The 27,054-nt window shown below is 37.0% G+C and overlaps 1 protein-coding gene across 2 annotated transcripts in view; it reads left to right on the forward strand.

Annotated features, from left to right (window-relative positions):
• AK5 (adenylate kinase 5) overlaps nucleotides 1–27,054 on the forward strand; it is a 242,553-nt gene that overhangs the window by 34,960 nt on the left and 180,539 nt on the right. For both annotated transcript variants that reach the window (XM_059137808.1, XM_059137807.1), the window contains exon 6: nucleotides 24,625–24,816. In XM_059137808.1, coding sequence (XP_058993791.1) covers nucleotides 24,625–24,816 — 192 coding nt within the window. The remainder of the gene's footprint in view (nucleotides 1–24,624; nucleotides 24,817–27,054) is intronic.

The raw sequence follows: 27,054 nt of genomic DNA on the forward strand, positions 1-27,054 counted from the left end.
TACATGAAAAATTTCTTGGGATTTGTTTTTAAAAACTACCTTTGAATCAAAAAAGTTTGGTAGCTACTGATCTCATTTTATAAATGAAAAAACTGAAGCCCAGAGAAGTTAAGTGAATGGCTAGATTTCACAAATCTAGTTAATGGGAGAGCAGGAGTAAGGAGCAAAAAGCCCTGAGCTAGAATAAGCAGGCCACACTTCTATGTCCAGTGCTCTTTCCACCCAACTGTGTTGTCTTCCTGAACACTAAAATAGGATGAGTCTAGTCCCAAAAGATTGGGATTGATCATCTAACCAAACCTTTCTGTAGTTAAAGCCAAAAGACGTTTTTAACAGTAGATAGCATATAAAAATGAATTTTTATTTTCCCAAATGGTTCATTTGAAAGAGAAACACATCCAGTTTAAAAGCTCTGTTACATTTACTTCAAAATCAGTCTTCATAGTCACCTCCTCATAACTATTCTCCAAGCATGTCTTAGAATTTTATAAATAATATACTATTTGGTTCTTCTCTACTGAGTAATAAATGTATTTGTATTTAAGAAAATAATTTTAGGGATGCCTGGGTGGCTCAGTTGTTTGAATGTCTGACTCTTGGGTTCAGCTCAGGTAGTGATCTCAGGGTCATGAAATTGAGCCCTACTTTGGGCTCCACACGAGGAGTGTGCTGGTTCCTCTCAATCTACCCTTCCCCCTGCTGGTGCACTTGCCCTCTCACTCCCACTTTCTCTCTCTCTGATAAATAAATAAATATAATCTTGAAAAAAGGAGAAAATAATTTTGGATTATATATAAGGAAACTCTTCTTTAAAGTACCAGTTGTTAAGCATTAGAATGAATTATTAGAGCCAACCATTGATTTTTTTCTTGTTTAGAAATTTTTAGTTGTTTTTTTTAAGGTTTTTTTTAAACTTTTTTTTTAATTGATTTGAGAGAGAACAAGAGAGTACATGAGTGGAGAGAAGGGCAGAGGGAGAAGCAGACTTCCTGTTGAGTGAGGAGCCTGATGCAGGGCTCCATCCCAGGACACCGAGATCACGACTTAAGGTGAAGTTAGATGCTTAGCTGAGTGAGCCACCCAGGTGCCCCAGGAATTCTTTAAGACTATTTTTGTGCACATTAAATACTCAGTATTTACCGAATGAACGAGTAAACAATGAATGAATAATAAAATAGATAATGTTTTAAAATCTCTGGGGGACCTTTCCATATCTATGATTCTTTGCTTTCTATTAAAATTTAATAATGAGCCTTCTGAAAATTCATTCAACTATGCTTTACTTGAACTACCAAATATTCTAATAAATATCTTTAGGCAGTGTGTATGTATGTATATACGTGTATGTATTTTAATATATACACAGTTAGAGATAGAAAAAAAGAAAGAAAGAAACACACACACACACACAGAGGAGAGAAATATTTGGAAAGTTTTTCCAGCTCAGATTTGTTTCTGCCCAAATCACTCATACATTTCAAAGCACTAAATTAATAACCTAAAAATATCCTGTTAGAATGATTATACTTCAGTGCTCTGGCTCCCTGTTCAAGCAGAAAGGTCAAGGTGAAGGCAGCTGCTCCTGTGGCTCAAGGAGACTCAAAAGTCGGGCTCCATGGCACCAGCACAATTTGAAAAGACCCAGTCTTGCAATAGCTATGTCTTCTAGAGCCTTGGAAAATTACCCATTTACTAATTACCCATTTGCCATTTAAAACATTGAGTAGGGGGCACCTGGGTGGCTCAGTGGGTTAAAGCCTCTGCTTTCGGCTTGGGTCACGATCCCAGGGTCCTTGGATGGAGCCCCGCATTGGGCTCTCTGCTCAGCCGGGAGCCTGTTTCCCTCTCTCTCTCTGCCTGCCTCTCTGTCTACTTGTGATCTCTCTCTCTCTGTCAAATAAATAAATAAATAAAATCTTTAAAAAATAAAAATAATAAAAAATAAAAAGTAAAACACTGAGTAGAACATTAAAAGTGGACATCAATGATTTTGGGAAATAACTTTATTGATTTTAGTAAAAAAAAAATACCTCTTCTGTGCACTGCTACTTAGCACTGAAAATCCATTTGAGTCTGAGTGTGTGTGTGTGTGTGTGTGTGTGTCTGTGTGTGTTATGGCTATCGAATGAAACTGACAATAAATTTTCCCCTATGGCTTATGGAGCCGCCTTGCTAATGCGTATAACCCAGTAGTGATGAAAAGACTTCAGTGTGCGCAAGGCATTCAAAGATAATGGCTCCCTAGCCTACTACGTTGAGAACTGATTTTGGAGCTGAGTCCAGAGCGCTGTGATCTTTAGCAATAATGATTCTCTGCATATCCCAGATGGAAAACCTCTCCAGGATGGGCCATATTTGTACTATACAGACTAAAGTTTTTAACACTTTGACTTTCCATTCAAGATGTTCTAGAACTGGGGCACCTGGGTGGCTCAGTGGGTTAAGCCTCTGCTTTTGGCTCAGGTTGTGATCCCAGAGTCCTGGGATCAAGCCTCGCTTCAGGTTTTCTGCTCAGTGGGGAGCCTGCTTCCCTCTCTCTCTCTGCCTGCCTCTCTGCCTACTTGTGATCTCTCTCTCTGTCAAATAAATAAATAAAATCTTTTTAAAAAATGTTCTAGAACCCTGAATCCACATATTACACCTTTATAGAAAAAACCACAAAACCTTTATCCTCGTCATAGAAGTGGGGTTATAGTTAAAGGAGGATGGGGTGGGTGGAGGTGCCTGCGAGACTATTCCTGATTGCCAGAAAGAGTCCTGGTTTCACATATTCTGCTGGTCACTTCATTAGGTAGTCTCTCGGCTTAGTTTGCTACCCTGGATGTGATGATAGCTATCAGACCATCAACTTCTAAAATGAACCTTGAGTTCATCCCATTGTTATATCAGAGCAGTTTGTAACAGGAGGCCAGATTGTGAGCTACTTTTTGAGGTACAAGATGCGATTATTACACTTCTGATGCTTGGTAGCACTCAACTAAGTGAATGAGTGGGTAATGGAAGAATAATTTGATTATATCAGTAGGGCTTTTCATAGACCCAGTTTTGCCTACCAGAACATAGACTTAGATAAAACTTTATTTCTTCCTCTCCCTAAGTGCTTTTTCTAGTAAAATAAGAGTCCTGGAAAGTTTCTAGGGAAAGAAAACATCCCATGTATTCATGGAATATTCACATGGGCCACAAGTTTCCAGAACTTCAGGCCCTCTTCTATGCCTCTGCTGTGTGGCTTCCATTTTGGAACTTTAATCCAATACAACGGAATTTCCATACATACTTTCACTGTGTTGAAATAACATTTTCTGTGCCTGTTTCCACTTTATATTGGGATATCCTTGTGGATAAGGAATGTGTCTTGTCCATTTTGTGTCTCTTTAATGAGTGTGGCAGTTGGCTTATAGTAGATGATTAATTAATCTATGTTGAACTGAAGTAGGTACCTGTAAATAACCCAGTATTGTTAGAACTCTATCAGAAAATTTTCAGAAAAGAAAGTAATGAAATGATAGTGATTTAGTTTAACCACTTGTAAGCATTATTAAAATAATTAATAATTACTTGTGAAAAGAATGAAAGGATCTTCCTTAGTGGTTCTCATACTTATAATGTTCAAGAAAATCTTGAGAACAAGGTGTTCTACAGATATGCTCTCAAATCCTAGCTGGAATTTGTTTGGATCTTACTTAGTTTCTCAGATGTTATCTGAAAATATGAGTTTATAGTATTTTTCTTCATTATCCATGTGACTGAGATAAGGTAGGCTTATATCTCTTCTGGGAGAGAAATAGTAATATTCAGTGAATAGAGTAGGATATCATCACTCCTACTCCAGCCACTAATAACATAATAGTCTTTTCTGAATTTCCTCAGAGACAGTCCTTGTGTTTGAATGCATACTAAGCAATCAATGTAGGTAAGTGTGAAACAGAATTGTATCAGGCATGTGTCTTCTTTTGAGGTGTTAGCTTCTTTCAGCCACACAAATCAAAATAGCTTACACCTAAGAAAATGATACCAGTTTTTCTTTTAGAATGACACTGAAGTTTTGAAAAAAGTATTTCCATCTAAACTTCAAATGGGAATCTCTCAAAATGGCATTTCGTGGTGAGTTATCAACCTATTTTCCATTCAGTAAGTCAGTGTATGGGGTATTAATAGAACTATCACGTAATCTTACCTATTTTATATTCCCATATAGCAGTTAACATTTAATATACCCTTGAATTTCATTTTCCTGCAGGAAATGCTTTAAAAAGATTTGGAAATGTGCTTCTTGCTATTAGAATTTATAAACCACTTTTCTAATACTTCTTTTGAATAGTGGCAGTGTCTCAGAGCATAAAATTCTGTTGTCTAAAATATGTAGGTCCGAGAGAAACTGCACTGTTCTTTTTTTTTTTTAAGATTTTATTTATTTATTTGACGCACAGAGAGAGAGAGAGAGAGAGATCACAAGTAGGCAGAGAGGCAGGCAGAGAGATGCGGAATGTTCTTGCTTTTTTAAGTCATATTTTATATTACTTGATGCAAATAGAAATATATCCTATATTTAGCTTCAGTAATTTTTTTTGGAAAACTGATTGCTAAGCAGCAGATCAAATAAGGATTTGGACCACATGATATTTAGGAGTTCATTCCCATCTTCTTTGAATTTAGAACATAGTAGACAGTATGTCAGGTTTGCGCCCACATATCAATGACAGGACTGCGTGGGTAACCAATTATTCCCATTGTCGATATTGAGGACTTAAATGTCAAATGTTTGTAAAGAAGCAAGGTTGAGAGAGGGGACAGTTTAGAAGTTGGCTTAATCTTAAACATTAGCAGTATGCTGAGATTTAACACTTCTTCAAGGTCTGTCCCCATGATTTTCTTGTCAAGGTCTGGAAACATCACCTAACCATTTGCTTCTTGACAGACACTGTTTTCTGTGGTCCCATCAGTCATGTGCCACATGCACTCCTAATGCAGAGACCACAGACTGACCACTATGAATCGGGCAGGCCTGGCTCATCCCCCAGGTGTATAAAGAGCTGATGTATTTTTTAACTCTGCCCATTTGCCTTCCTCCCTCACTCCTGTCCCATCTTGTTTTATTTCAGACTGCTTGCCTAATGCTGGCACTAATAGTTCCCCCCACTTTCTAAATGGTCATTAAGACTGAGCACCTCTATAAAGAGAACATTAAAAATAATGATCCTGTTCGGGAGCCTGGGTGCCTCAGTCGGTTAAGCGTCTGCCTTCGGCGCAGGTCATGATCCCAGGGTCCTGGAATCAAGCTCTGGGGTGAGCTCCCTGCTCAGTGGAAAGCCTGTGGCTCCCCCTGCTCTCTCTCTCTCTCTCTGACAAATAAATAAATAAAATCTTTTTTTTTTTTTTAAAGATTTTATATATTTATTTGACAGAGAGAAATCACAAGTAGATGGATAGGCAGGCAGAGAGAGAGAGAGGGAAGCAGGCTCCCTGCCGAGCAGAGAGCCCGATGCGGGACTCGATCCCAGGACCCTGAAATCATGACCTGAGCCGAAGGCAGCGGCTTAACCCACTGAGCCACCCAGGCGCCCCATAAATAAAATCTTTAAAAAGAAAAAGGATAATGATCACGTTTTACACTGTATTTACTTGACCTCTTTATTTGTAAGGGACACTTCATGGTAGACAGTGCAGCTCCATTAGCTCTTGCTTGCCTCCAGTCTAATATCTGCTTGCCCTCAGTCCGCCCTGCACTACCACTGGCATTCATTCTAAGGCATGAAATAAAATATAGTGCTCCCATGTTCATAAGATACAACCCCAACTGCTTAGCGTAAAAGTCAAAGCCAGCCCAGCTAGTCTCAGCCTACTTTTCCAGAACTTCAACTTTGCCTTGTCAAAGGCTCTGAATATATATTAGAAGAATGAATTAAACAGATGAAGAAGTAGATACCCACATAATAAAATCACTGGTGAGAAGAAGACATCTTGGAAAAAATAGTGCTGTAAATTTATATTCATTTCCATATTGTCAACCTGGTAGATATTAAATAAAATCTTAATCTTTTCCTCTTCATGAAGTTCCTTCATCTTGGTAGCCTAAGGTATCCCAATTGCTTTATCAAAATGAAGATTTGTACCATAAAAACCAAACCACAGAAAGGTTCTTTTTGTGAACTGTTGGTATCTTCCTAAACAATTCATGATATACTCTGTTCAGCAGGTGCAATTAATGTGATTTGTGGCAACTTGTGGAAAAAAATTTAGAGTAACCTAGATCACTACTTAATTAAAGTCATAGAAATGAATGCATTTGTATGAAATGAGCACAGGGTCATAGACAAGGGTAGAATATAGCTTTTCAACAAGAAATGCCCAAACTGTCAAAATAACATTTCACGTGCTAGTTGTCTCCTTACATTAGTTTCTTTCTTTTTTGATCTAATCATATTATCCACTCCAGATTTTTATTGACACTTTAAAGACCCTGGAACTTTAATAAACTCCCATTCGGAACACTCTTTTCTTTTTCTTTTTTAAGTTTTTTAAATTAACATATACTGTATTATTTGTTTCAGGGGTACAGGTCTGTGATTCATCAGTCTTATACAATTCACAGCACTCAACATAGCACATATCCTCCCCAGTGTCCATCACCCCAGCCACCCCATCCCTCCCACCCCACTCACCTCCAGCATCCCTCAGTTTGTTTCCTGAGACCAAGAGTCTCAGATTTCATCTTGTTTCATTTTTCTTTCCCTTCCTTTATGATCCTCTGTCTTGTTTCTCAAATTCCTCAAATCAATGAGATCATAGGATAATTGTCCCTCCCTGACTTATTTCGCATAGCATAATACCCTCTAGTTCCATCCACGTCATTGCAAATGGCAAGATTTCAGGGTTTTTTGATGGCTGCATAATATTTCTTTCTGTATCTATATCTCACATCTTCCTTATCCATTCATCTGGGTATGATGGGCATCTAGGCTCTCTCCCTAGTTTGGCTATTGTGGACACTGCTTCTATAAACATTCAGGTGCATGTGCCCCTTTGGATCACTACATTGGTATCTTTGGGGTAAATACCCAGTAGTACAATTGCTAGGCTGTAGAGTAGCTCTATTTTCAACTTTTTGAGGAGCCTCCATACTGTTTTCCAGAGTGGTTGCACCAACTTGCATTCCCACCAACAGTGTAGGAGGGTTCCCCTTTCTCCACATCCTCGCCAACACCTCTCATTTCCTGACGTGTTAATTTTAGCCATTCTGACTGGTGTGAGGTGGTATCACTGTGGTTTTGATTTGTATTTCCCTAATGCCAAGTGATGTTGAGCACTTTTTCATGTGTCTGTTGGCCATTTGGATGTCTTCTTTGCAGAAATGTCTGTTCATGTCTTCTGCCCATTTCTTGATTGGATTATTTGTTCTTTGGGTGTTGGGTTTGATAAATTCTTTATAAATTTTTGGATACTAGCCCTTTATCTGAGATATGTCATTTTGAGCACTCATATCTATATAGGGTTTCTTGTAAAGCAGAGGTTAAACCACAGCTTCCGGGGACCTGCCTGCAGAGAACCTGATTCAGTAGAAGAGAGTAGAACATGCTGATTTGCATTTCTCACAGGCTTCTAGGAGATTGCCACGCCAGGGCAGCCAGTGCAAATTTTGTTCTTTCAGTCCCAGGTCTGTGAAGTCTCCTTCACGTCACTATCGTAGTTTGCCTCAGTGAAACACATTTCACTCAATTCATGTAATTTTATGTGGTTGTTATAGTGTTGGGAAAGGGGATGGCATTTGTCTTGGAGGAAAAAAAACTTAGGGAGAGTATGTTAACTGACGTCAGGTATCATAAGAATTGTCTTATGGTAGCGGTCCTCCTCTTTATTCTCATATTGGCTTAAACATTGTGCTAATCATATTATGTTGCAATTGTCTCTTTGCTCGACTATCAGACTATGAGCTCCTCAAGGTCAGGGAAAATGTCTTACTCCTTTTTTTTTTTTTTTTTTTTTTTAAGATTTTACTTATTTATTTGACAGACAGAGATCAGAAGTAGGCAGAGAGGCAGGCGGAGAGAGAGAGAGGAGGAAGCAGACTCCCTGCTGAGCAGAGAGCCCCAAGCGGGCCTCAGTCCCAGGATCCTGAGATCATGACCTGAGCTAAAGGCAGAGGCTTTAACCCACTGAGCCACCCAGGCGCCCCATTACTCCTCTTTCTAATTGGGCCTAATACTTACACTGATCATTGGATGTATTAGAGATGAAAATGTTACTTGGGAAACAACAGACTATCCTCAGTCTGTTAGTCCTCCAGCATGATCTCTAAATCAAAAACATGCAGGGACAGCAATTGACAGCAAGAAAAAGATCTTTTATTATGAAATTTTGTCTCTAAACCCAGTGAGACCCAAGAGTACTTTCTGAACTCCACGGAGAATCCCTTTTATGTAGCCTAGTGCCTGGGACCAAAGCAGGCCAAGAGAACTCCTCCGACCCTAATCCCAAATCTCAGATCATCCCATCATTGTCACAGAAACACAAATCCAGAGAATGCTAATGGAGGAGAAGAGGACAGAATGTAGAGACAGCAAAGCATAAGCTGGGCTGGTGCTTAGAGCAGCCCAACACAGGCTTTCTGATAATTAAGTCCAGCAAATCTCTCTAGCTGCATAGAAAAAAGGGAGCAAAGAGAAAGGTGAACAGCAGAAAGAGAGGTCGGTTTTACTTCTCCAGCTTCTTGGAAATAAAAGGATCCTAGGTGAGAGAAACCACACCCCTACATAATACTACAGTACTAGTATTATATAGTACCTAGCACTGTGACTCAGTGAAAAGTCTTGATCTGACCAACTTTGGCCTTACTTTTTCTCTTCAAATATGAAGAGAGAGGAATGGGGGAAAATGGAAGAGGAAACTTGAACTTGCTTCTTTTTTTTTTTTTTAGGGATAAACATTTTCCAACTTTTTGTCCTTTTCTATAAACTCAAGGGTCTTAATGGCTCAGGTCATAGAGTTTATAACCATATAACCATGCAGAGCCCATGCATATTAATTGGGAAAAGAGAGTGGACAAAGCATATGACAGAGCTCATCTGTTGTTAGGATCCCAGTTCATCTCTTCCAGTGTCTAGAATCTTCCACTTGTAAATGTCAAACTTAATTGGAGAATTCCCCTTCAAGACATTGATTGCTTCCATCCTCCTGGGGAGGGAAAAATGCCTGCCTGTTTAGATTATCTTCTGTGTGGGAGGATGATGTTTAAAAGATTCTCATCTTGTGGACTGCATACTTCACATAAAATTTTGGTGTTGCTTTCCTCTTAAGCCATGTGCCTGTCCTTCTCTGTGAATTTGTTTTCTTGGAAAGACCACTCTTTGCTCTCCATCTTTCTCTAGTTATTCCTTCCTCATCTTCATGTCTTGGCTCAATTGTTATTTCTTCATAGGAGCCTTCCAAGACCTCCACGATAAGGTTGGATTTCCCTATTATATCTTCTCATAGTAACAACGGCTCAACTTCTATGTCATGGTACTTACCACAGTTACAGTTCTATATTTGTTCGTGAGGTTTTTTTTTTTTTTATTATTACAGTTTGACTTTGCCAATTGGCCATAAGCTCCACCAGGGCAAGAACATACATGATTGGCACTCATTGTTGGTCCTTGGTGCATAGCATAGAATCTAGCATGTAGTAGATACACAGAATATGAGTGTACTATTCTATGAGTTATCACGAACTTGTTCCAGTTGTTGTATATTCTTGTTAATACTTGGTATTGTTGGTCTTTTGTATTTTAGCCATTCTGGTGGATGTGTTGTTTCAATTTGTATTCCCTGGATTATTAATGATGTGGGCTTCTTTTCAGTTCATTTGTCATTTGGATATCCTCTTTTGTAAAAATGACAGTTCAAGTCTTTTACCCATTTTTCTATTGTTTCCTGTTTTTCTTCTTGATTTGTAAGAATACTTTTTTTAAAAAGATTTTATTTATTTATTTCTGAAAGAGAGAGAGAGGGAGGGAGGGAGCATGAGTCATGGGAGGAGGGGCAGAGGGAAAAACAGACTCCCCACTGAGCAGGAAGCTCATCCTGGGGCTCGATCCCAGAACTCTAGATCATGACCTAAGCTAAAAGCAGACACTTAACCGACTGAGTCACCCAAGCACCCTGATTTGTAAGAATACTTTTTGTATTTTCAAAACAAGCCCTTTCTTGATTGTATGTGTTGCAAATATCTTCTCCAACTGACATTTTCATTCTCTTAATAGTGTATTTAATAAAGAAGTGTTTTTTAATGTTAAAGGCATTCAATTATAAAACTCTTTTATGGTTAGGGAATTTTAGGTCCTATTTAAGAAATTCTTATCTACCCTAAGGACTAGAAGATATTTTCTTATATGTTATCTCCTAAAATCTTTTCCATTTTACTTTTCACATTTAGATCTGAACATCAGTTTGGAATGAGTTTTGCATACTATACCATATAGAGAGTCAAGTATTGTTTCTATATGAACATCCATCTGTTTTCTATATGAACATCCATTTTCATTTCCATCCAACTGTTCAAGTAGCATTCATTGAAAAGACTGTGTTGTCCCTGCTCCATTGCAGAGCCACCTTTGTCATAAATCATATGCCCATATATTTGGACAGTGGATCTTTTTCAGAGTTCTGTCTCTGTTTCAGTGGTTTACTTATCTTCCTTAAAACCCAGTACCTCACTGTCTTAATTACTGTGGATTTTTTTTATATCTAATCTCAAATTTATTTGGCTAAGAATAACACGTGAATATGGAATTAGATTAATTATAATAGAAACTTTTCTTTTGTGAGAGAGACTGCAGAGGGGACCAGAATCCATAAACATTGAATAAGGATATCTGTATTCAGTAAAACATAGTAAATATGGTCTTGCAGCAAAATATAAAAGACCCTTGAATTTGACTAAGAATGTTCACCAGGACTCAACCTATGCATACCTATGCATCAAGGAGGTTATTTAATGCCTATGCTACAATACGTTAAAGAGTGCAAGGATGCACTAAAAATAACAAAAGCTATACATCATGAAATATATATTAGCCAACAAATTAGTTTTATAAATTAGTTTACTGTGAATTTTTAATGAATTGAATTGCATTATCTGACAATAAATTTTATCAGTTTAACCTTTTCTTTAAGACTTTCTTGAAGATTGTCTTGGCTATTCTTGGCCCGTTACATTTACAAATAAATTTCAGTCTATTTTTAAATTCCCATGACATACAAAAATCGAACAAAGCTGCTGACATTTAGAGATTACATTAAATCTATATTTCACTTGGGAAGCATTGACATATTTTATGATGTTAAATGTTCCATTCATGATTATGACATATGCCTAATTTTATTTCTGCCAAGGTCTGTGTAGTAGTATTGTGTCATTTTTCATTAGATTTTTTTTTCCACTGGGTGATTCAATGATTTTTGTGTGTGTGTTAAGTAGCATTTTTATTTTTTCAATGAGGTGACATTTCAATTTTCACCATTTTTATATAAACACAGGTTAATAAAACACTACACAAAACAGTAAAATTTCATAGTATTTATAGTTGCATAGTTTTATGCTGACATGTTTGTAAGTATTGTATATATTAACAAATTTCACAACGCATCATTATTCTTAGAGTCATTAAGACACCTAGAAATCTTTAATGTATGACAGTAAATCACAACTTCTCAACAACAGCAACAAAAAATAGTAAAGATTTAGAAATAAGTGGAAGTCATTTCGGTGTTTTAGTTTAACATTTTAGATTTGAAACCACAGTATCCACACAGCACACAAGGACCCTGGTACCATATACTCAACTAAAGTGAGAGGCGAACCCTGAAACGCTAAGTAGGGGCAGGTATGGGTATCTTCAGCCACTGCTGATGGAAGAGTTTAAAATACAATGTAAAAGGGTTGAGAAAATGTCATGACTGGCATGTTGGAACTGAGTACTTGTATAGGATGGACTATCTGTCAGTAGGTCTCAAGAAACTGGGAGAAAAGTGTTTCTCTGGCTTCGGATTCATACTCTTGATACCTTTTCTCAGAAAACATCTCGTGTGCCTCATTGTCCAGATGATCAGGCGTATCTTCTAGAATTCCTTCCTGTAGGCCTCCTTATTCACTCAGGCTAGTGTGAAGACATCAGCAGGCAGACATTTCTTTCTGGAGGTTCTAGAGTAGGAAGTATTTCCTTGCTGCTCTAGCTCCCTGAGCCTCCCCACAGTCCTTGGCAAATACACTTTGGGTTTTATGGATTTTCTTGGAAAGCCAGCAGTAGCTGGTCAAGTCTTTCTTAAGTAGCAACACACTAAAGCTCAATTAAGTAGCATTTTTAATTCATTTTTCAATTGCTTGTTCCTAGTATATAAGAATAAAATTGATCTTTATATAACTGCTTTTATAGGCAGAGAGCATGCTAAATTTGCATATTTATTCTAATGGCTTTTAAATTCTTTTGGCTTTTTTTACATGGACAATCACATTGTCTCAAATGACTATTGTATTTCTTTCTTTCCAATCCTATCTTTTATTTCTTTTTCATGTTTTATAGTGCTGTCAAAAATCTCCATTACATTGTTGACTAGAAATGCTTATAATAGGCATCTTTATTTCAACATGGGGGAAGGTGTCAACATTTCTCAATTAAGTATGATGCTATAAATTTTGTGTATTTATTCTTTACCAAATTATGGATGTTCTGTTGAATTCCTAGTTTGATGAGTATTTATCGTGAATGAATGTTAAGTTTTACCAAATTTTTCCTCACATTTATTTATTTGTTAAGATGATCTTTTGATTTTTCTCTTCTATTCCATTCATTTGATAAATTACAGTGCTTGATTTTTGAAAGGCAAACTAATTTTTCATGCATGGAATAAACCCATATTGGTCATGAAACACATAATCTTTTTATATCTTGATGAATTCATTTGCTGATATTTTCCTTAGAATTTTTGCATCTATATTCATATATGAGATTGTCCTGTAATTTTTCTTTTTTTAATGTCCTTATTGGGCTCTGGATTCAAGTTTATGCTTGCCTAATAGAATGAATTGAGAAGTATTCTATCCTTTTATATTTAGTAGAAGGGTTTCTGTTAGCTTGGTGTCTGGTACAATTCACTAGTAAAGCCATCGGGATTTTGAGTTTTCTTGTACAATGGTTTTGAATATGGATTTAGTATCTGATTTTATGTTTATTCTTCCATCAGTGTAGGAAAGTTGTGTTTTTCTAGAAATCTGTTCATTTCATATAAATTTTCCAACTTGTTTTCATTAAGTTCTTAATATCCTTTATCATCTTAATCTCTGTAGGATATTTAAGAATTAATTCTCTCCTTCTTATTATCAATATTTATTTTTGCCTTCCCTCTTTTTGTTGATTAGTTTCACCTATGCCCTTAGTTATACTGTTTATTTTTTATTTTTTTCCCCATTTATCTTTATCTTTTTCTTCTTTCTGCTTTTTAGTCAATCTAAAAAGGCCTCATTTTTTTTTTTTACCATTTTGAGATGAATGCTTAGATCGCTAATTTCAAGGTCTTTTTCCCTCAACATGTTCATTTAAGGCAATAAAATATTCCCATGACTATGCATGTAGCTATAATCCCATAAGTTTTGAAATGTCATAATTTATTATCATTTAATTAAAGATATTTTCTGCTTACACTGTGGTTTCTTTGACCAAGGATTATGCTAAGGTGTATTGCTTAATTTCTACACACAGAACTTTTTAATTTCCATTTTTGTCATTTATGCAGAGCTTACTTCTACTGTAGTCATTGATGGTAATCTGAGTGAGAGTTTCAATCATTTGAAATTTATTTAAATTTCCTTCATGATTCAGAATATGGTCAACTTTTATAAATTTTCTGTGTGTATTTTAAAAACTTTATATTCAACTTCATGGTTGTATCTATCTATCTATAAAGTTGATTATGTTAAGATCTCCTTTCCCTTACTGATCTTTTTGTCATGGGTTCTATCAGTCACTTGGAAAGACATATTAAAATCTCCAACTATGATTGTGGATTTGTGACTTTCTTTTAATTCTATTTAAGTTCAGCTTTGTGTGCTGAGAGACTATATTATTGGGTCATGCAAATTGAGGTTATTATTTCTTCCTGAATAATTAACAGTTTATTGTAATGAAATGATACCCTTCAGCTCCAGTAAGACTTCTCTCCTTAAAGTCTATACTTTGACACTTGTTCAGGGTTGTTTTTTTTTATTTTTTTCACTTTTATTGAGGTATAATTGACAAACAAAAATTGTACAACTTGATGTTTTGATATATGTGAAACGATCACCACAATCTAGCTAACTAACTAACATATCTACCACCTCACATAGTTACCATTTTCTTTGTTTTTCTTTTTTGTGGTGAGAGCACTTAAAATCTATCCATTTAGCAAAGATTCAAGTATATAATACAGTACTGTTAACTGTAGGCACATTGCTATTCTCTAGATCTGTGGAACTTACTCACCTTGCATAACTGACACCTTGTATCCTTTGGCCAACATCTCCTCATTTACCTCTCTCCCCAGCCTCTGACAACCACCATTCTACTCTGCTTTCATGAGGCTGACTATTTTAGATTCTGCATGTAAGTGAGATCATGCAGTATTTGTCTTTCCGTATCTTGCCTATTACACTTAACATAATGTCCTCCAGATTCATCCACGTTGTTACAATGGCAGGATTTCCTACCTTTTTAATTATTAAATAATATTTAATACTTAAATATTTAATATTATATATTAAACAATATTTAATATTAAATTACTAAATAATATCCCACTGTACATATATTCCATATTTTCTCTTTCCATTCATCTGCTGACATTTAGGCTTTTTCCATATCTTGGCTATTGAGAACAATGCTGCAATGATTATGGGAGGGCAGATATCTCCCTGGGATATTTGTTTCCTTTCGCTATATACATAGAAGTGGTATTTGTGGATTAAGATGTAGTCTGTTTTTAACATTTTTGAGGACTGTCTATACTGTATTTCGTAGTGGCTGTACCAGTTTACGTTCCCACCACCAGGGCACGACGGTTCCCGTTTCTCCACATCTTGCCAATACTTGCTATCTTTTGTCTTTTTGACAGTAGCCATTCTCACAGGTGTAAGGTGATGTGTCTCTGTGCTTTTGATTTGCATTTCCCTGATGATTAGTGAGGCTAAACCCCTTTTTAGGTAATTATTGCCTATTTGTATATCTTCTTTTAAGAAATGTTTGTACATTTTGCCCATTATTTTGGTAGAAAATGGATTATTAGGTACATTTTGCCCATTATTTTGGTAGAAAATGGGTTATTAGGAATTTATTTTTTTAATTTTTCAACTGAGATGTAATTGACATATCATTAGTTCATTTCAGGTGTACAGCACAATGATTCCATGTCTGTGTATGTGAAATGATCACAATAGGTCCAGTTAATATCCATTACCACACATAGTTAAAAAAATTGTTTTTCTCGGGATGAGAACTTGCAATATCCACTCTCCTACCTATTTTCAGTTTTTTTTCCCCCTTTTCTCATCAAATATCAAACCAGGTTTGCTATTTGTATATTTTTACCACCTTTCTATGGTTAATGTTTCCGTAGTGTGTTTTTTCCCTCCTTTTACCTTCAGCCTTTCTGTATATTTCTATGTTAAATGTATAGTTATATCAAGCACCTCTGATGCCCTATCTTGTACTTTCATAGCCCACCTTTTACTTGGTCTTTGCTCCTGTGGTCAGCCTCACACCACTGTAATGCGTGCCCACTCCCCGAGGACGTTTGACTTCTGCTTGGGACTCATACATCCACAGTGTGAAAGTATGGGGAAGGTAATATGCCTGGGGGCAGCTCTTGAGCAGTAGGAGACAGCGGCTAGTGGACAGAGGCTCCTCACATGTGTCTCTCAGAAGACCCAGCAGCATGGAGGACCCAGTCCTCAGTCACAGTGACTAACTGGGTACTACACCTTCTCCTTGGCTTGCCCCCTCTTCTAAAGTCTCCCCCCAGTCCCCACCACCAGCTTTCCTGTTTATGGCTGCTATCATGCTATTAGACCATATGGCCTGAAAAGCCTAAAATATTCATTATCAGGCCATTTATAGAAAAAATTTGCTAACTCCTGTTCTAGGGATCACAACATGCATCATTAACTTAATGTCTCATAGAATTCAGTATTCCTGCCACTTCCTGAACCAGTTCTTAAAACAGTTGAACTTCATGTACCTGCCTCATGACTAATCTCTATTTTTAAAGACCACAAAATACTTGTAGTGTTCTTTTATATGGTTAATAGTCATTTACTTTTACCCACATATTTACCATTTTATTACTATTCATTCATTCCTCTGGGCCAGTTTTCTATCTTGATTTATTTTTCTTCCACCTAAAGAATACTTTTAAATGTTTCCATTAGTGTAGAGTTACTGAGGACAGATACTCTAAGTTTGTGTTTGAGAATATCTGTATTTACTCTTAATTTTTGAAAGATTTTATTACTGCAAACAGAAAAGTAGGTTGGCAGTTATTTTGTATTGGCCACTTTAAAGATAGCATTTTAAAAATAAAATAAAATTTGCATTTCTTTGAAAAAAAAAGATACTGTTTCATTGTTTCTTGGCTTTCATTGTCACTTTTGTGAAAATGCAGCTGTTTATTGTTGCTGTTCTGAAGGTAATCTTTCATTTCTTTTCTTCTGGCAGCTTTAAAGATTTTTTTGTTTTGCTTTGCTTTGGTCTTTTTGTCTGTCTAAACTTGTAACAGTTTTACTATGATATGCTTAGATCTGAGGTTTTCTGTTTATTCTTTTTGGCTTTTATATTGCTGTTTGAATCTGAAACTTGGAATCATTTGTGAGTTTAGAAAATTCTTAGCTGTTATATTGTTTAATACTGCTTCTTCATTTTCTCTTTTCTTCTAGAACTTTCTAAGCATTCTCTCTCATTTGTCTCTTGCTGTTTGATGTACTTTTCCTACCCCTACCCCTGTCTCCCCCTTGTTTCACTCTGGATATTTTATTCTGCTCTTTTAGTTCTCTAGTTCTCTTTGGAGATATGCCTAATTAAATGTTAAATACATTTAATCACCTAATACAATGGGAATTTGGGGGTGATTCTAAACGGATTTAGTCCTGGGAGGCTGGTTCACACACTGATGGTGCAGCGCTGTGGAGTCCAACCAAGAGGGGGCAGCAGTAGTAGTTTCTAGAGCTGCTTCTCCTGGGTGGGACCATATTCTAGTTTTTTATCACCCAACCTTGTAGTCTGTTTAAAGTTCTGCCCAGAAATTATTTCCATGCTAAATGACAGTGAAGTCTAATTATCTATCCTTCTTTTCCCTTTTATGATCTAACCTAGCTTCTGTGAAAATGGTGTGTGTTCAGTAAATGCTTAATGGATGAAAGAAATAATTCATTTTACATTTTCACTGTGGGCAGAATAGGGAAGCAAATTTAAGCCCAATATTAGAAAGAACTTCCTAGTTATTAGAGTCTTCCAATAACAAAAGGAGCTGTCTTATAAGTAGTAAGTACCCATCCCAAGAAATGCTCACAAGAACATTCAAGTTCAAATGTTCAACTTTAAAAATCACTTGTCAAGAGACTGTGGAGATAATTACAGGTTTGATATTAATTTGGGTCAGATAACTTCTCAAGTTTTTTCCAGTCTTTAGTTTCTGTTCCAATTTTTTCTTCTCTCTCTCTCTCTCTCTAGTACTTTGCTTCCTGATTTCTGACAGTGTCATTTGAATTATGAAATGTAGGCCTTTTGACACACCTTCATAAAGAATAGGCCAGTCAAAAGTCCTAACAGTTAGGAACAGGGAGTATTAAAACAAGCTCACTTGGCAGTCTGACACAGTGAGTATGTCTTTGCTTATCAAAGGCAGTTACAGGTTCATTTCAACGGAGTAATCATTCAGATAAGAAACTTTAAGTCAATGGACAGAGGAAGATTGGCATGTCTATGTAATGGCAGGAAAAAAAAGATTTAGTTGATTGATTAAGAGAAATAACATCAGCAGTTTAGAAGCTTACTTCCTTGCAGACAAAGGTGATATCTCAAATTTTCTTCTCGTTTATATATATATTCACTTGTTCATTGAATCAGCAAAGGTATTTTGAGAACCTAGGGTAAGAAAAGCTATGTCAAGGGTCCACTTTGCTCTGTGATACTTCTCAACATATCACCAGTGAATTTCATGAAAATTTTCTAGGGGCTTCACATCTTTTGGAATGCAGTGGTATCCACTTCTATCTTGAGGGAACAAACATAAATGATTCATATATTTTTTCCTTTAAAATGAAATACAGTTGGAGAAGATGAGGCCCTAATGACTGGGCATATGTGGGGGTTACTAGGACTCAAATGAGCACACGAATGGCTGTGGGCGCTCTGCTGAGCTGTCAGCCTGTTAGCCCCAGCTGCCACAGTCCTCACTAGTTCTACATTTTAATTGTTTTTTTTTCTATTTCTAATTATATCTTGTGTCATTTATACCAAAGAAAGATAGCAAGTTAATTGCAAGTAAATCCAGATTCACTTCAAAGTTATCTTTCTCAAACCTGAAGTTGCATTTCATTGATCAAAACTCTTAGATACTCCACATAAGTTTTCTGTAAACTTAAAGCTGTTTTTTTTAAAAAAGATTTTTTTTTTTTTTCTTGACAGGCAGAGATCACAAGTAGGCAGAGAGGCAGGCGGGTGGCAGGCGGGGGGCGGGGGCAGGAAGCAGGCTGCCTGCTGAGCAAAGAGCCTGATGTGGGGCTCGATCCCAGGACCCCAAGATCATGACCGAGTCAAAGGCAGAGGCTTAACCCACTGAGCCACCTAGGTGCCCCATAAAGCTGCTTTTTAAAAAAGCCTTTTAATTTAAAAAATGCAATCTTATTCAAAGTCTCAAAAGTCTTATGCAAATTTCAGTCTTATATAAATTTCTCCAACCAAGATTTCAAAAGCCAACAGTAAAAACCAAAATATAGTCATGATGATATACATGTCTATCCATTACTTCATTGTGTTATGTAAGGAGAAGCACTTACGTTGTAGCCTGAAGCAAAACACAAAATGTATTAAAGTGAACCATTTCATTTGTTTAAATGCCCAATGGAAGAATTTCAAAAGTCAAAAAGTTTTTATCTGCATTTAATACCTAGTAATTCAGGGTTTTCCTCCCATATTTTGATATACACTGTAACTAAACCAAGAGTAATATAATATTTTATTTGTCAGAAATTGTTTTCTTCCTAATATTATGTATTTATTTAGGGAAAGAGTGAGCAGGGGCTGGGGGCAGGCGGAGTTAGGGCAGAGGAGAGAGAGAAAAAAAAAATCTCAAGCAGTCCCCACACCCAGCACAGAGCCTGACATGGGGCTTGATCTCACAACCTTGATTTCATGACCTGAATTGAAGTCAAGTTGGATGCTTAAATATTTGAGCCACCCAGGCGCCCCCATAATATAATTTGTTTTAAACAAATTTTAAAGATGTAATTTATTATATTGTGGAAGGCTAAATATTGCCAAGAATTTTATTAGACATAAATTTTACAATATAATATTTGATAAAATAAAGGTTTTAACTTCAAATAATACCCTTATTATATATCACACAAAAATTACAAAGTGATTTTCTAAAGTATTAAGCTTTTCAGCTTTTTGGAAAAAAAGAGCTATTTTTTTGAAAAAGCTTCTCAAAAGCTATTTAGAAACTTTGGTTTTGGTTTTAAGTAGGAAATACTAGACTACAAAAATGGAGAGCTTTTCCTTTTTTTTTTTTCCCATTATTAACATGTAATGTATTATTTGTTTCAGAGGTACAGTTCTGTGATTCATCAGTCTTACACAATTCACAGCACTCACCATAGCACATACCTTCCCCAGTGTCCATCACCCAGCTACCCTGTCCCTTCCACCCCTGTTCCCTCTAGCAACCCTCAGTTTGTTACCTGAGATTGAGTCTCTCGTGGTTTGTCCCTCTCTGTTTCCATCTTGTTTCATTTTTCCTTCCCTTCCCCTATGATCCTCTGTCTTGTTTCTCAAATTCCTCATATCAGTGAGATTATATAATTGTCTTTCTCTGACTGTCTTTCACTCAGCATCATACCCTCTCGTTCCATCCACGTCATTGCAAATGATAAGATTTCATTCTTTTTGATGGCTGCATAATATTCCTGTGTGTGTGTGTGTGTGTGTGTGTGTGTGTGTAAAACACATCTTCTTCATCCATTCATCTGTTGATGGACATTTAGGGAGAGCTTTTCCTCTTATTTTGAGAAAACTGAGGCTCTGAAAAAATGAACCATTTGTTCAAAGACCAAAAATTAATAGATGGCAGATTCTAGATTCAAATTCAAGATGATCTGATTCTAAAATTCATTCTCTTACTCGCTAATGCTGATGTATGGCTCAGTGGCAGTAGGAACTGGGGTGAAGAGGAGTCTGAGTGACATTTCAAAGACAAAATCCATAGACAATGCTGATAGCTCAGAAAGATGAAAGATTTGATGAGTGAATGTTCTCTTCCAGCTGAGAAATTTAGGAAAATAGTGTTGCTACTATAAAATACCATAAAAGCATAAAAGTAGAAAAATTAATACATAAGCAAGATAGGAATTTCATTTAGGGAAAAAGTGTTGAGACTGATTATGGCTTTGGTAAGTCACAGGTGACATGAAGACTTACAGGTAGAGTTGTCATATTAAGCATTTGAAAATACAAGACTTAGATTTTGTTGAAAGTCAGTGCTAAAAATGTAGATTTAGGATCCATGAACTAAGGGCAGTTGTTGAAACCAGAAGAGGTTAAAAAGAATGAGAAGGGTATGAGAATCTGGAGACAAGACCTAAAAACAGTAACATGATCTAAGCTTCAAGGAAGGCTTCCACTTGTGGTCTGAAGAAGGAAAAAAAGGTGAGCCAAGAAAATAAACAAATAAGAAAAAGTTAAAGAACGACCAGGACAACTTAGAATCATGAAAACCAAGAAATAATAAACATGGGTCAAATTTATTGAGCACTTACTGTGGATCAAATCTGTGCTGTGAGTTTCACATACACGATCTTATTTAATCTTTATAGTAACTCAAGGAGGCAGGTCTGTATATCTTTATTAATAGATGAAGACATAGAGGCTTTACAAAATTAAGCCAATATGCCTGTCACTCAGCTGGCAAGTCCTAGGGCAAAAACTGGAATGTGTGTTCCCAGCCTCCAGGGTCCATTTTCCAATCAGTGGTCTCTAGAATATGGGAAAGTGTGGGAAGAAAATGTTAAAATTGTTAAAATTGCAATTATTGTATCTCTTCTTTTTAAAATTGCATTTTGTGTATGTTTTACAGCAAGCATCCTATATTAGTATGGTGCTATATGCATGTTTTCTAAATTAATTAATAAATATGTATTTGGAGCACCTGGGTGGCTCAGTGGGTTAAGCTTCTGCCTCTGGCTCAAGTCATGATCTCAGGGTCCTGGGAGCGAGCCCCTCATCGGGCTCTGTGCTCAGCAGGGAGCTTGCTTCCTCCTCTCTCCCTCTGACTCTCTGCCTACTTGTGATTTCTGTTTGTCAAATAAGTAAATAAAATCTTTTTTAAAAAGTATGTATTTATTGGAGTATATGCTCAAATAATTTACTAATGTAAGGATGCAAAAAATATTGGAATCATTTATTATTTTTTGAATCATTTCTTTAAACTGCCATACAAAACTACCTTTTTGTCTTGTCCCATCTTCATTAAGAAGCCACATTCACTTTCTATGGCCATGCAGTCTTTTAAATGCAATACTAGTTTTAATTGAGTTAAATGAGAACTGTTTATTTCATAGGTTCTTTTCAAATTATCCCTTGGTATTTTCAAAAATTTGTGAAAGCTTTTGGATTAATTCATTCTTTGTAATTGTGATAGGAACACAGGCCTCAGACAAGACTGATACCAGCTTTGACTTTTCTGACCATATGACCTCAAACACCTCATTTCTCAGAGCCAGGTGTGTTCATGCGTAAACCGGAGATAATACGTACCTTACAGGGTATTGCAAAGTTTAGCAATATCATACAAAAATAACTTAGCACTGGGCGTGGCACACAGTGGATACTTTAGATTCATATTTATTTATTTATTCATTTATTGGGGTGGGTCAAGGAAGGCCAGAGGGAGGGAGAAAGAGAATCTAGAGCAGACTCTGCACTGAGCCCAGAACCCCATTCAGGGCTCACTCTCAGGACTCTGAGATTATGACCTGAGCTGAAATCAAGAATCAAATGCTTAACCAACTGAGCCAGCCAGGTGCCCATACAAATGATACTTTTAAAAGAACAGCAAAAAGTAATAATAGAAGCAGTACTAATTTACTGTAGAGAATATCTATAGTTCAGTCATCATGTCCCCTCTAAAATCTGGTCACCTGTAACTCTGGCAGATTTTTGCCTATACTGTCCTTCATTTAACCTGAGTACTCGTTCGAACATAGGCAAGAAGTATTTTCCAGAAATACAGAGGCCACTGCAGGTTGGGAATGCCATTTATATGAGCTACAGGCATACTTTAGAGATATTGTGGGTTCAGGTCCAGACCATTGCTATAAAGCAGATACCACAATAACGCAAATCAGGTGAAAATTTTGGTTTCCTGGCACGTGTGAAAGTTATGTCTACACTATATACTATAGTCTATTAAGTGTGCAATGACATTATGCCCCCAAAATCTTAATTTTAAAACACTTTATTGCAGGGCTCCTGGGTGTCTTAGTCAGTTAAGTGACTGCCCTTAGCTCAGGTCATCATCCTGGGGTCCTGGGATGAAGCCCCACATTGGTCTCCTCTGATGGATCTGGGCAAAATCAGTTGAAAACTTCTTGGGAAGGATTCGCCATTCTAGACGCTATTAAGAACATCTGTGATTTGTGGAAAGACGTCAAAATATCAACATTAACAGGAGTTCAGGAATAGATTCCAACCCTCATGGATGACTTTGAGGGGTTCAGAACTTCCATGGAGGAAGTAGCTGCAGATGTGATGGAAATAGCAAGAGAACTAGAATTAGAAATTGAGCCTGAATATGTGACTGCATTTCTGCACCTCATGATCAGACTTTAAGGAGTTGATTCCTATGGATGAGCAAAACAGGTGGTTCCTTGCGATGGAATCCACTCCTGGTGGAGTTGTTGTTTGATAGCACATTACCCACAATAGAACATCTTTCCGAATTGGAGCCGATCTTCTCAAACCCTGCCCCTGCTTTACCAACTAAGTTGATGTAACAGTCTAGAGAATTTTTTTAAATTTTTTGACACAGAGAGAACACAAGCAGGCAGAGAGGTAGGCAGAGGGAGAGAGGGAAGCAGACTCCCCACCGAGCAAAGAGCCCGATGTGAGGCCTGATTCCAGGACCCTGAGATCACAACCCGAGGCACCCCTCTAACAGTCTAAATCCTCTGTCATTTCTACAGTCTTCACAGCATCAATTGACTTTGCCCAGATCCATCATAAGAATTACCACCTATGGCAGCTATCGCCTTGCAAAATTTATTTCTTAACTAATAAGACGTGGAAGTTGAAATTCCTATGTGGCCCATGGGCTGCAGGATCAATGTTGTGTTAATAGGCGATGAAAGCAACTGTTACTATCACTGTACATTTCCATCAGAGCTCTTAGGTAATCAGGTACATTGTTAGTGAGCAATAATACTTTGAAAGGCATCTTTTTTCTGAGCAATAGGTCTCAACAGTAGGCTTAAACTACTCAGTAAACAATGTTTTGAAATGATGTGCCACCAACCAGGCTTTGTTGTTCCATTTTTAGAGCATAAGCAGAGCAGATTTAGCATAATTCTTCAGGGCCCTGGAATTTTCAGTATGGTCAATGAGGCGGGCTTCTTAAAGTCACCAGGTGCATTAGCTCCAAACAACGGAGTCAGCCTGTCCTTTGATGCTTTGAAGCCAGGCATTGTCTTCTCTGTACCTGAGAAAGACCTAGATGGCATTCTCTTCCAGGATAAGACTATTTCATCTGTACTGAAAATCTGTTATTTCGTGTAAGCTCCCTGCATTAATTGTCTTAGCTAAGTAATTTGCTGGATAACTTGCTGCAGCTTCTCCCTCGGCACTTGGGTCTTCACCTTGCACATCTAAGTTACAAAGAAGGCTTCTTTCCTTAAACCCCTTGAACCCACCTCTGCTAGCTTCAGACTTTCCTTCCGCTGCTTCCTCATCTCTTAGCCTTCAAAGAATTGAAGAAAGTTTGTTAAGGCCTTGCTCTTGATTGGGTTTATGGCTTTGGCTTAAGAGAGTGTTGTAGCTGGTTTGATCTTCTGTCCATAACTTTCTCCATACAAGCAATAAGCCTGCTTCACTTTCACTTTCTAATCCTTTATGGATTCACTGGAGTAGCACTTTCCATTTCCTTCAAGAACTTCAAAGTATGCCTTTATAAGAGCAGTGGCTCCTCTTATTCTTGTTTAGAGCAGTAGCCCTAAAAATATATTGGCAAAGACATAGAGGGCCAAAGATGTGGCACCCTCAACAGAATTAAACGAGAAGAATGCCACTGCCCACACTTGCATTGGTTGGTGTGTTAAATGCTTGTCTACTTGTTTGATGCTCTTCACAGATCTGTACTCCCGACTTGGTGGTGTTCTTGGCTTGTGCTAATCAGAGGCTCAAAGAAAGATTACTGAAGCGCGCAGAGCAACAGGGGCGGCCTGATGACAATCTGAAAGCTACCCAAAGGAGACTAATGAACTTCAAGCAGAACGCTGCTCCGTTGGTCAAATACTTCCAGGAAAAGGGGCTCATCATGACAGTAAGTTAGCTACACTTTTACATGTCTGGTGTAAGAACAATCTTTCAGATTTCAAATTCACCTGTTCTTGTTTAGAAACCATCTTTACTTTAAAAAAAAGAAAAAGTGGCTTTTCTTGGGTTTTAGATCCAACGGGGAAAAAAAAATCAGTAATTTTTACCTGCTTTGCCTTGATTAAGTCATTATGATGAAAATACTTTCACTTTAGTTTAATTTTATAAAAAATGATAAATTTTAATCTTGGCTAGAATTCTATAGCCCCCAAAGATAAAAAGCATTTTTAAATAATTATTTGGATCATTTTAAGTAGTACTTGCCCAATTTCTCAACTCTTCTGTCTGTGGAAACCAAGTAAAGTTGATAGACTTAAAAACACATAGTTGACATAGTGTTCTATCAGATTTGCATTTGTAAGTTAGGTTTTACCACAGGGTACCATATAAGGAAATGAGATCCTAATAGCACAAAAAAATTTCCTAAGTGTCTGACTTGCTTAAAGCAGTAATACTGTCTGCAAATGAAGGCATTAATCACTCTGCTCTACTAACCCAATGCTGATATTAATGTTTTCATAATTAGTTTGTTTTGTGGTTAATGATACTCAATGTACCAATAAAAGATGGGACTGAATCATTACTTAATACAGTTCTGAGAATACAGGAAGTTAGAGGTGAAGAGGCAGCTAAATTATAATCCCATCACATCAGAAATTCAAGTATTAAAACAGAGGAGACAAAGGTATTGGTCATCTGAAGAAAACTTTTTATGGGAGAACAGCTAACATCAGAGCAGCTCCAATGATAACTGGATGACAGCAGAGCTCAGCACATCCCTCCCCCAGCCCTTGGGTTTTTCTCACCAGACCAAAGATTCTTGTCTGGTGAGGTTACAATGCCCAGTAAACAATCTGATGAAAATAATGCATGCCTTTCTTAATAAAATGCACATAAGATTTTTTTTTTAAACAAATTTTAAATAACTCTACTGAAGCTCATCCACAAGGCCCCTTTGACCTAGCAATTACTGGGTAAAAAATCTCTTCATTAGACTAAGATGCCCTTAGATCTGAGACAGTCAGGACACTTGAATAATAATCTCTTTGCAGCCTTTTTAGCACTCTAAAGAAATATTTATTCGAATGTGCTCTTTGAGTCAAAGTTGTCATGTCAGAGAATTGTAAATCTGATCTGAAAATTGTTCACAGTGCCAGAGTTCATTTTATGGTTTAAAAGAGACATTGAAAATAGGAAAAATTCAATAAAATCAGGGTGAATGTTTCTCTGATTATTTTTGTTGGGTTTGTTCCCTGTTTCTCTAGCAAATTACCAGTGCTGACTTCTGCATTGTGTTATTAGAAAAGAAATTTACCCTGCAGACCAAACCCCCAACTGCAAAGTGCAGAGCCAGAGTTTTAATTGATGTTTGCAAGGCTTAAAGGTATTACCAGAGCGTCTCTGATTACTCCCTGCCTGTCACGTTCGTCATCACAAGCAGAGCAGATTTCCCAAATGAATGCAGAGTGGGGATTGTTAATTTACTAATATTTTGCATGGAGGTGAAATGCCATTGCCAGTAATTGAGGGAGTCAATAACAATGTGGATGACAGCCTGTAACCTCACTGCTGAAACCAAATAAGCTTTAGGTTAAACACCTCTAATTATTGGGAGACTTGCCTTGGAAAGTGGTGAATGCAAACACAGGCTAGGCTCCGGGGAATAGGATTAGAAAATTTCCGTCCATCAAAGGAGCAAGTACTGCATCCTGAGTCACACCTCCTCCTTCAGAACACGGATCATAGTTCGGTTTTGGAATTAAAATATATTTGGTAATATTTCTGCCTTAAAGATGAGTTAAATAATAAAAAAAATCATCCTTATTCATCACAAACATATTAAGATTTTAATTTAAAAACTGGGCGTTAATAGATCAAACCCAAATATTTCCTTTTCTCTGTAGTTTTTTTCTGTTGCTTCTACCTGCCTATCTTCATTGATTCATTTATTCATTTAGTAAATATTTATTGAAAATCACTGGGTGCCAGGTGCTAGGGATGCAAAGCTAAATAAGCAAGAGGTAAGGACCTTTATTTTATTCTGTTACAGATTACAAATTCCTAGAACAGTACCTGCCTTGTACATAATGTGCTCCCAGTAAATGAACAAAGCTTACAGTCTGTGGGGAAAGAGATAGTAAACAATGAGTTATTCAATGTGATAACTGTTGCAAAGGAGAATGTA

The sequence above is a fragment of the Mustela lutreola genome, chromosome 10 (genome assembly GCF_030435805.1).
Source record: "Mustela lutreola isolate mMusLut2 chromosome 10, mMusLut2.pri, whole genome shotgun sequence".
Classification (NCBI taxonomy): Eukaryota; Metazoa; Chordata; class Mammalia; order Carnivora; family Mustelidae; genus Mustela; species Mustela lutreola.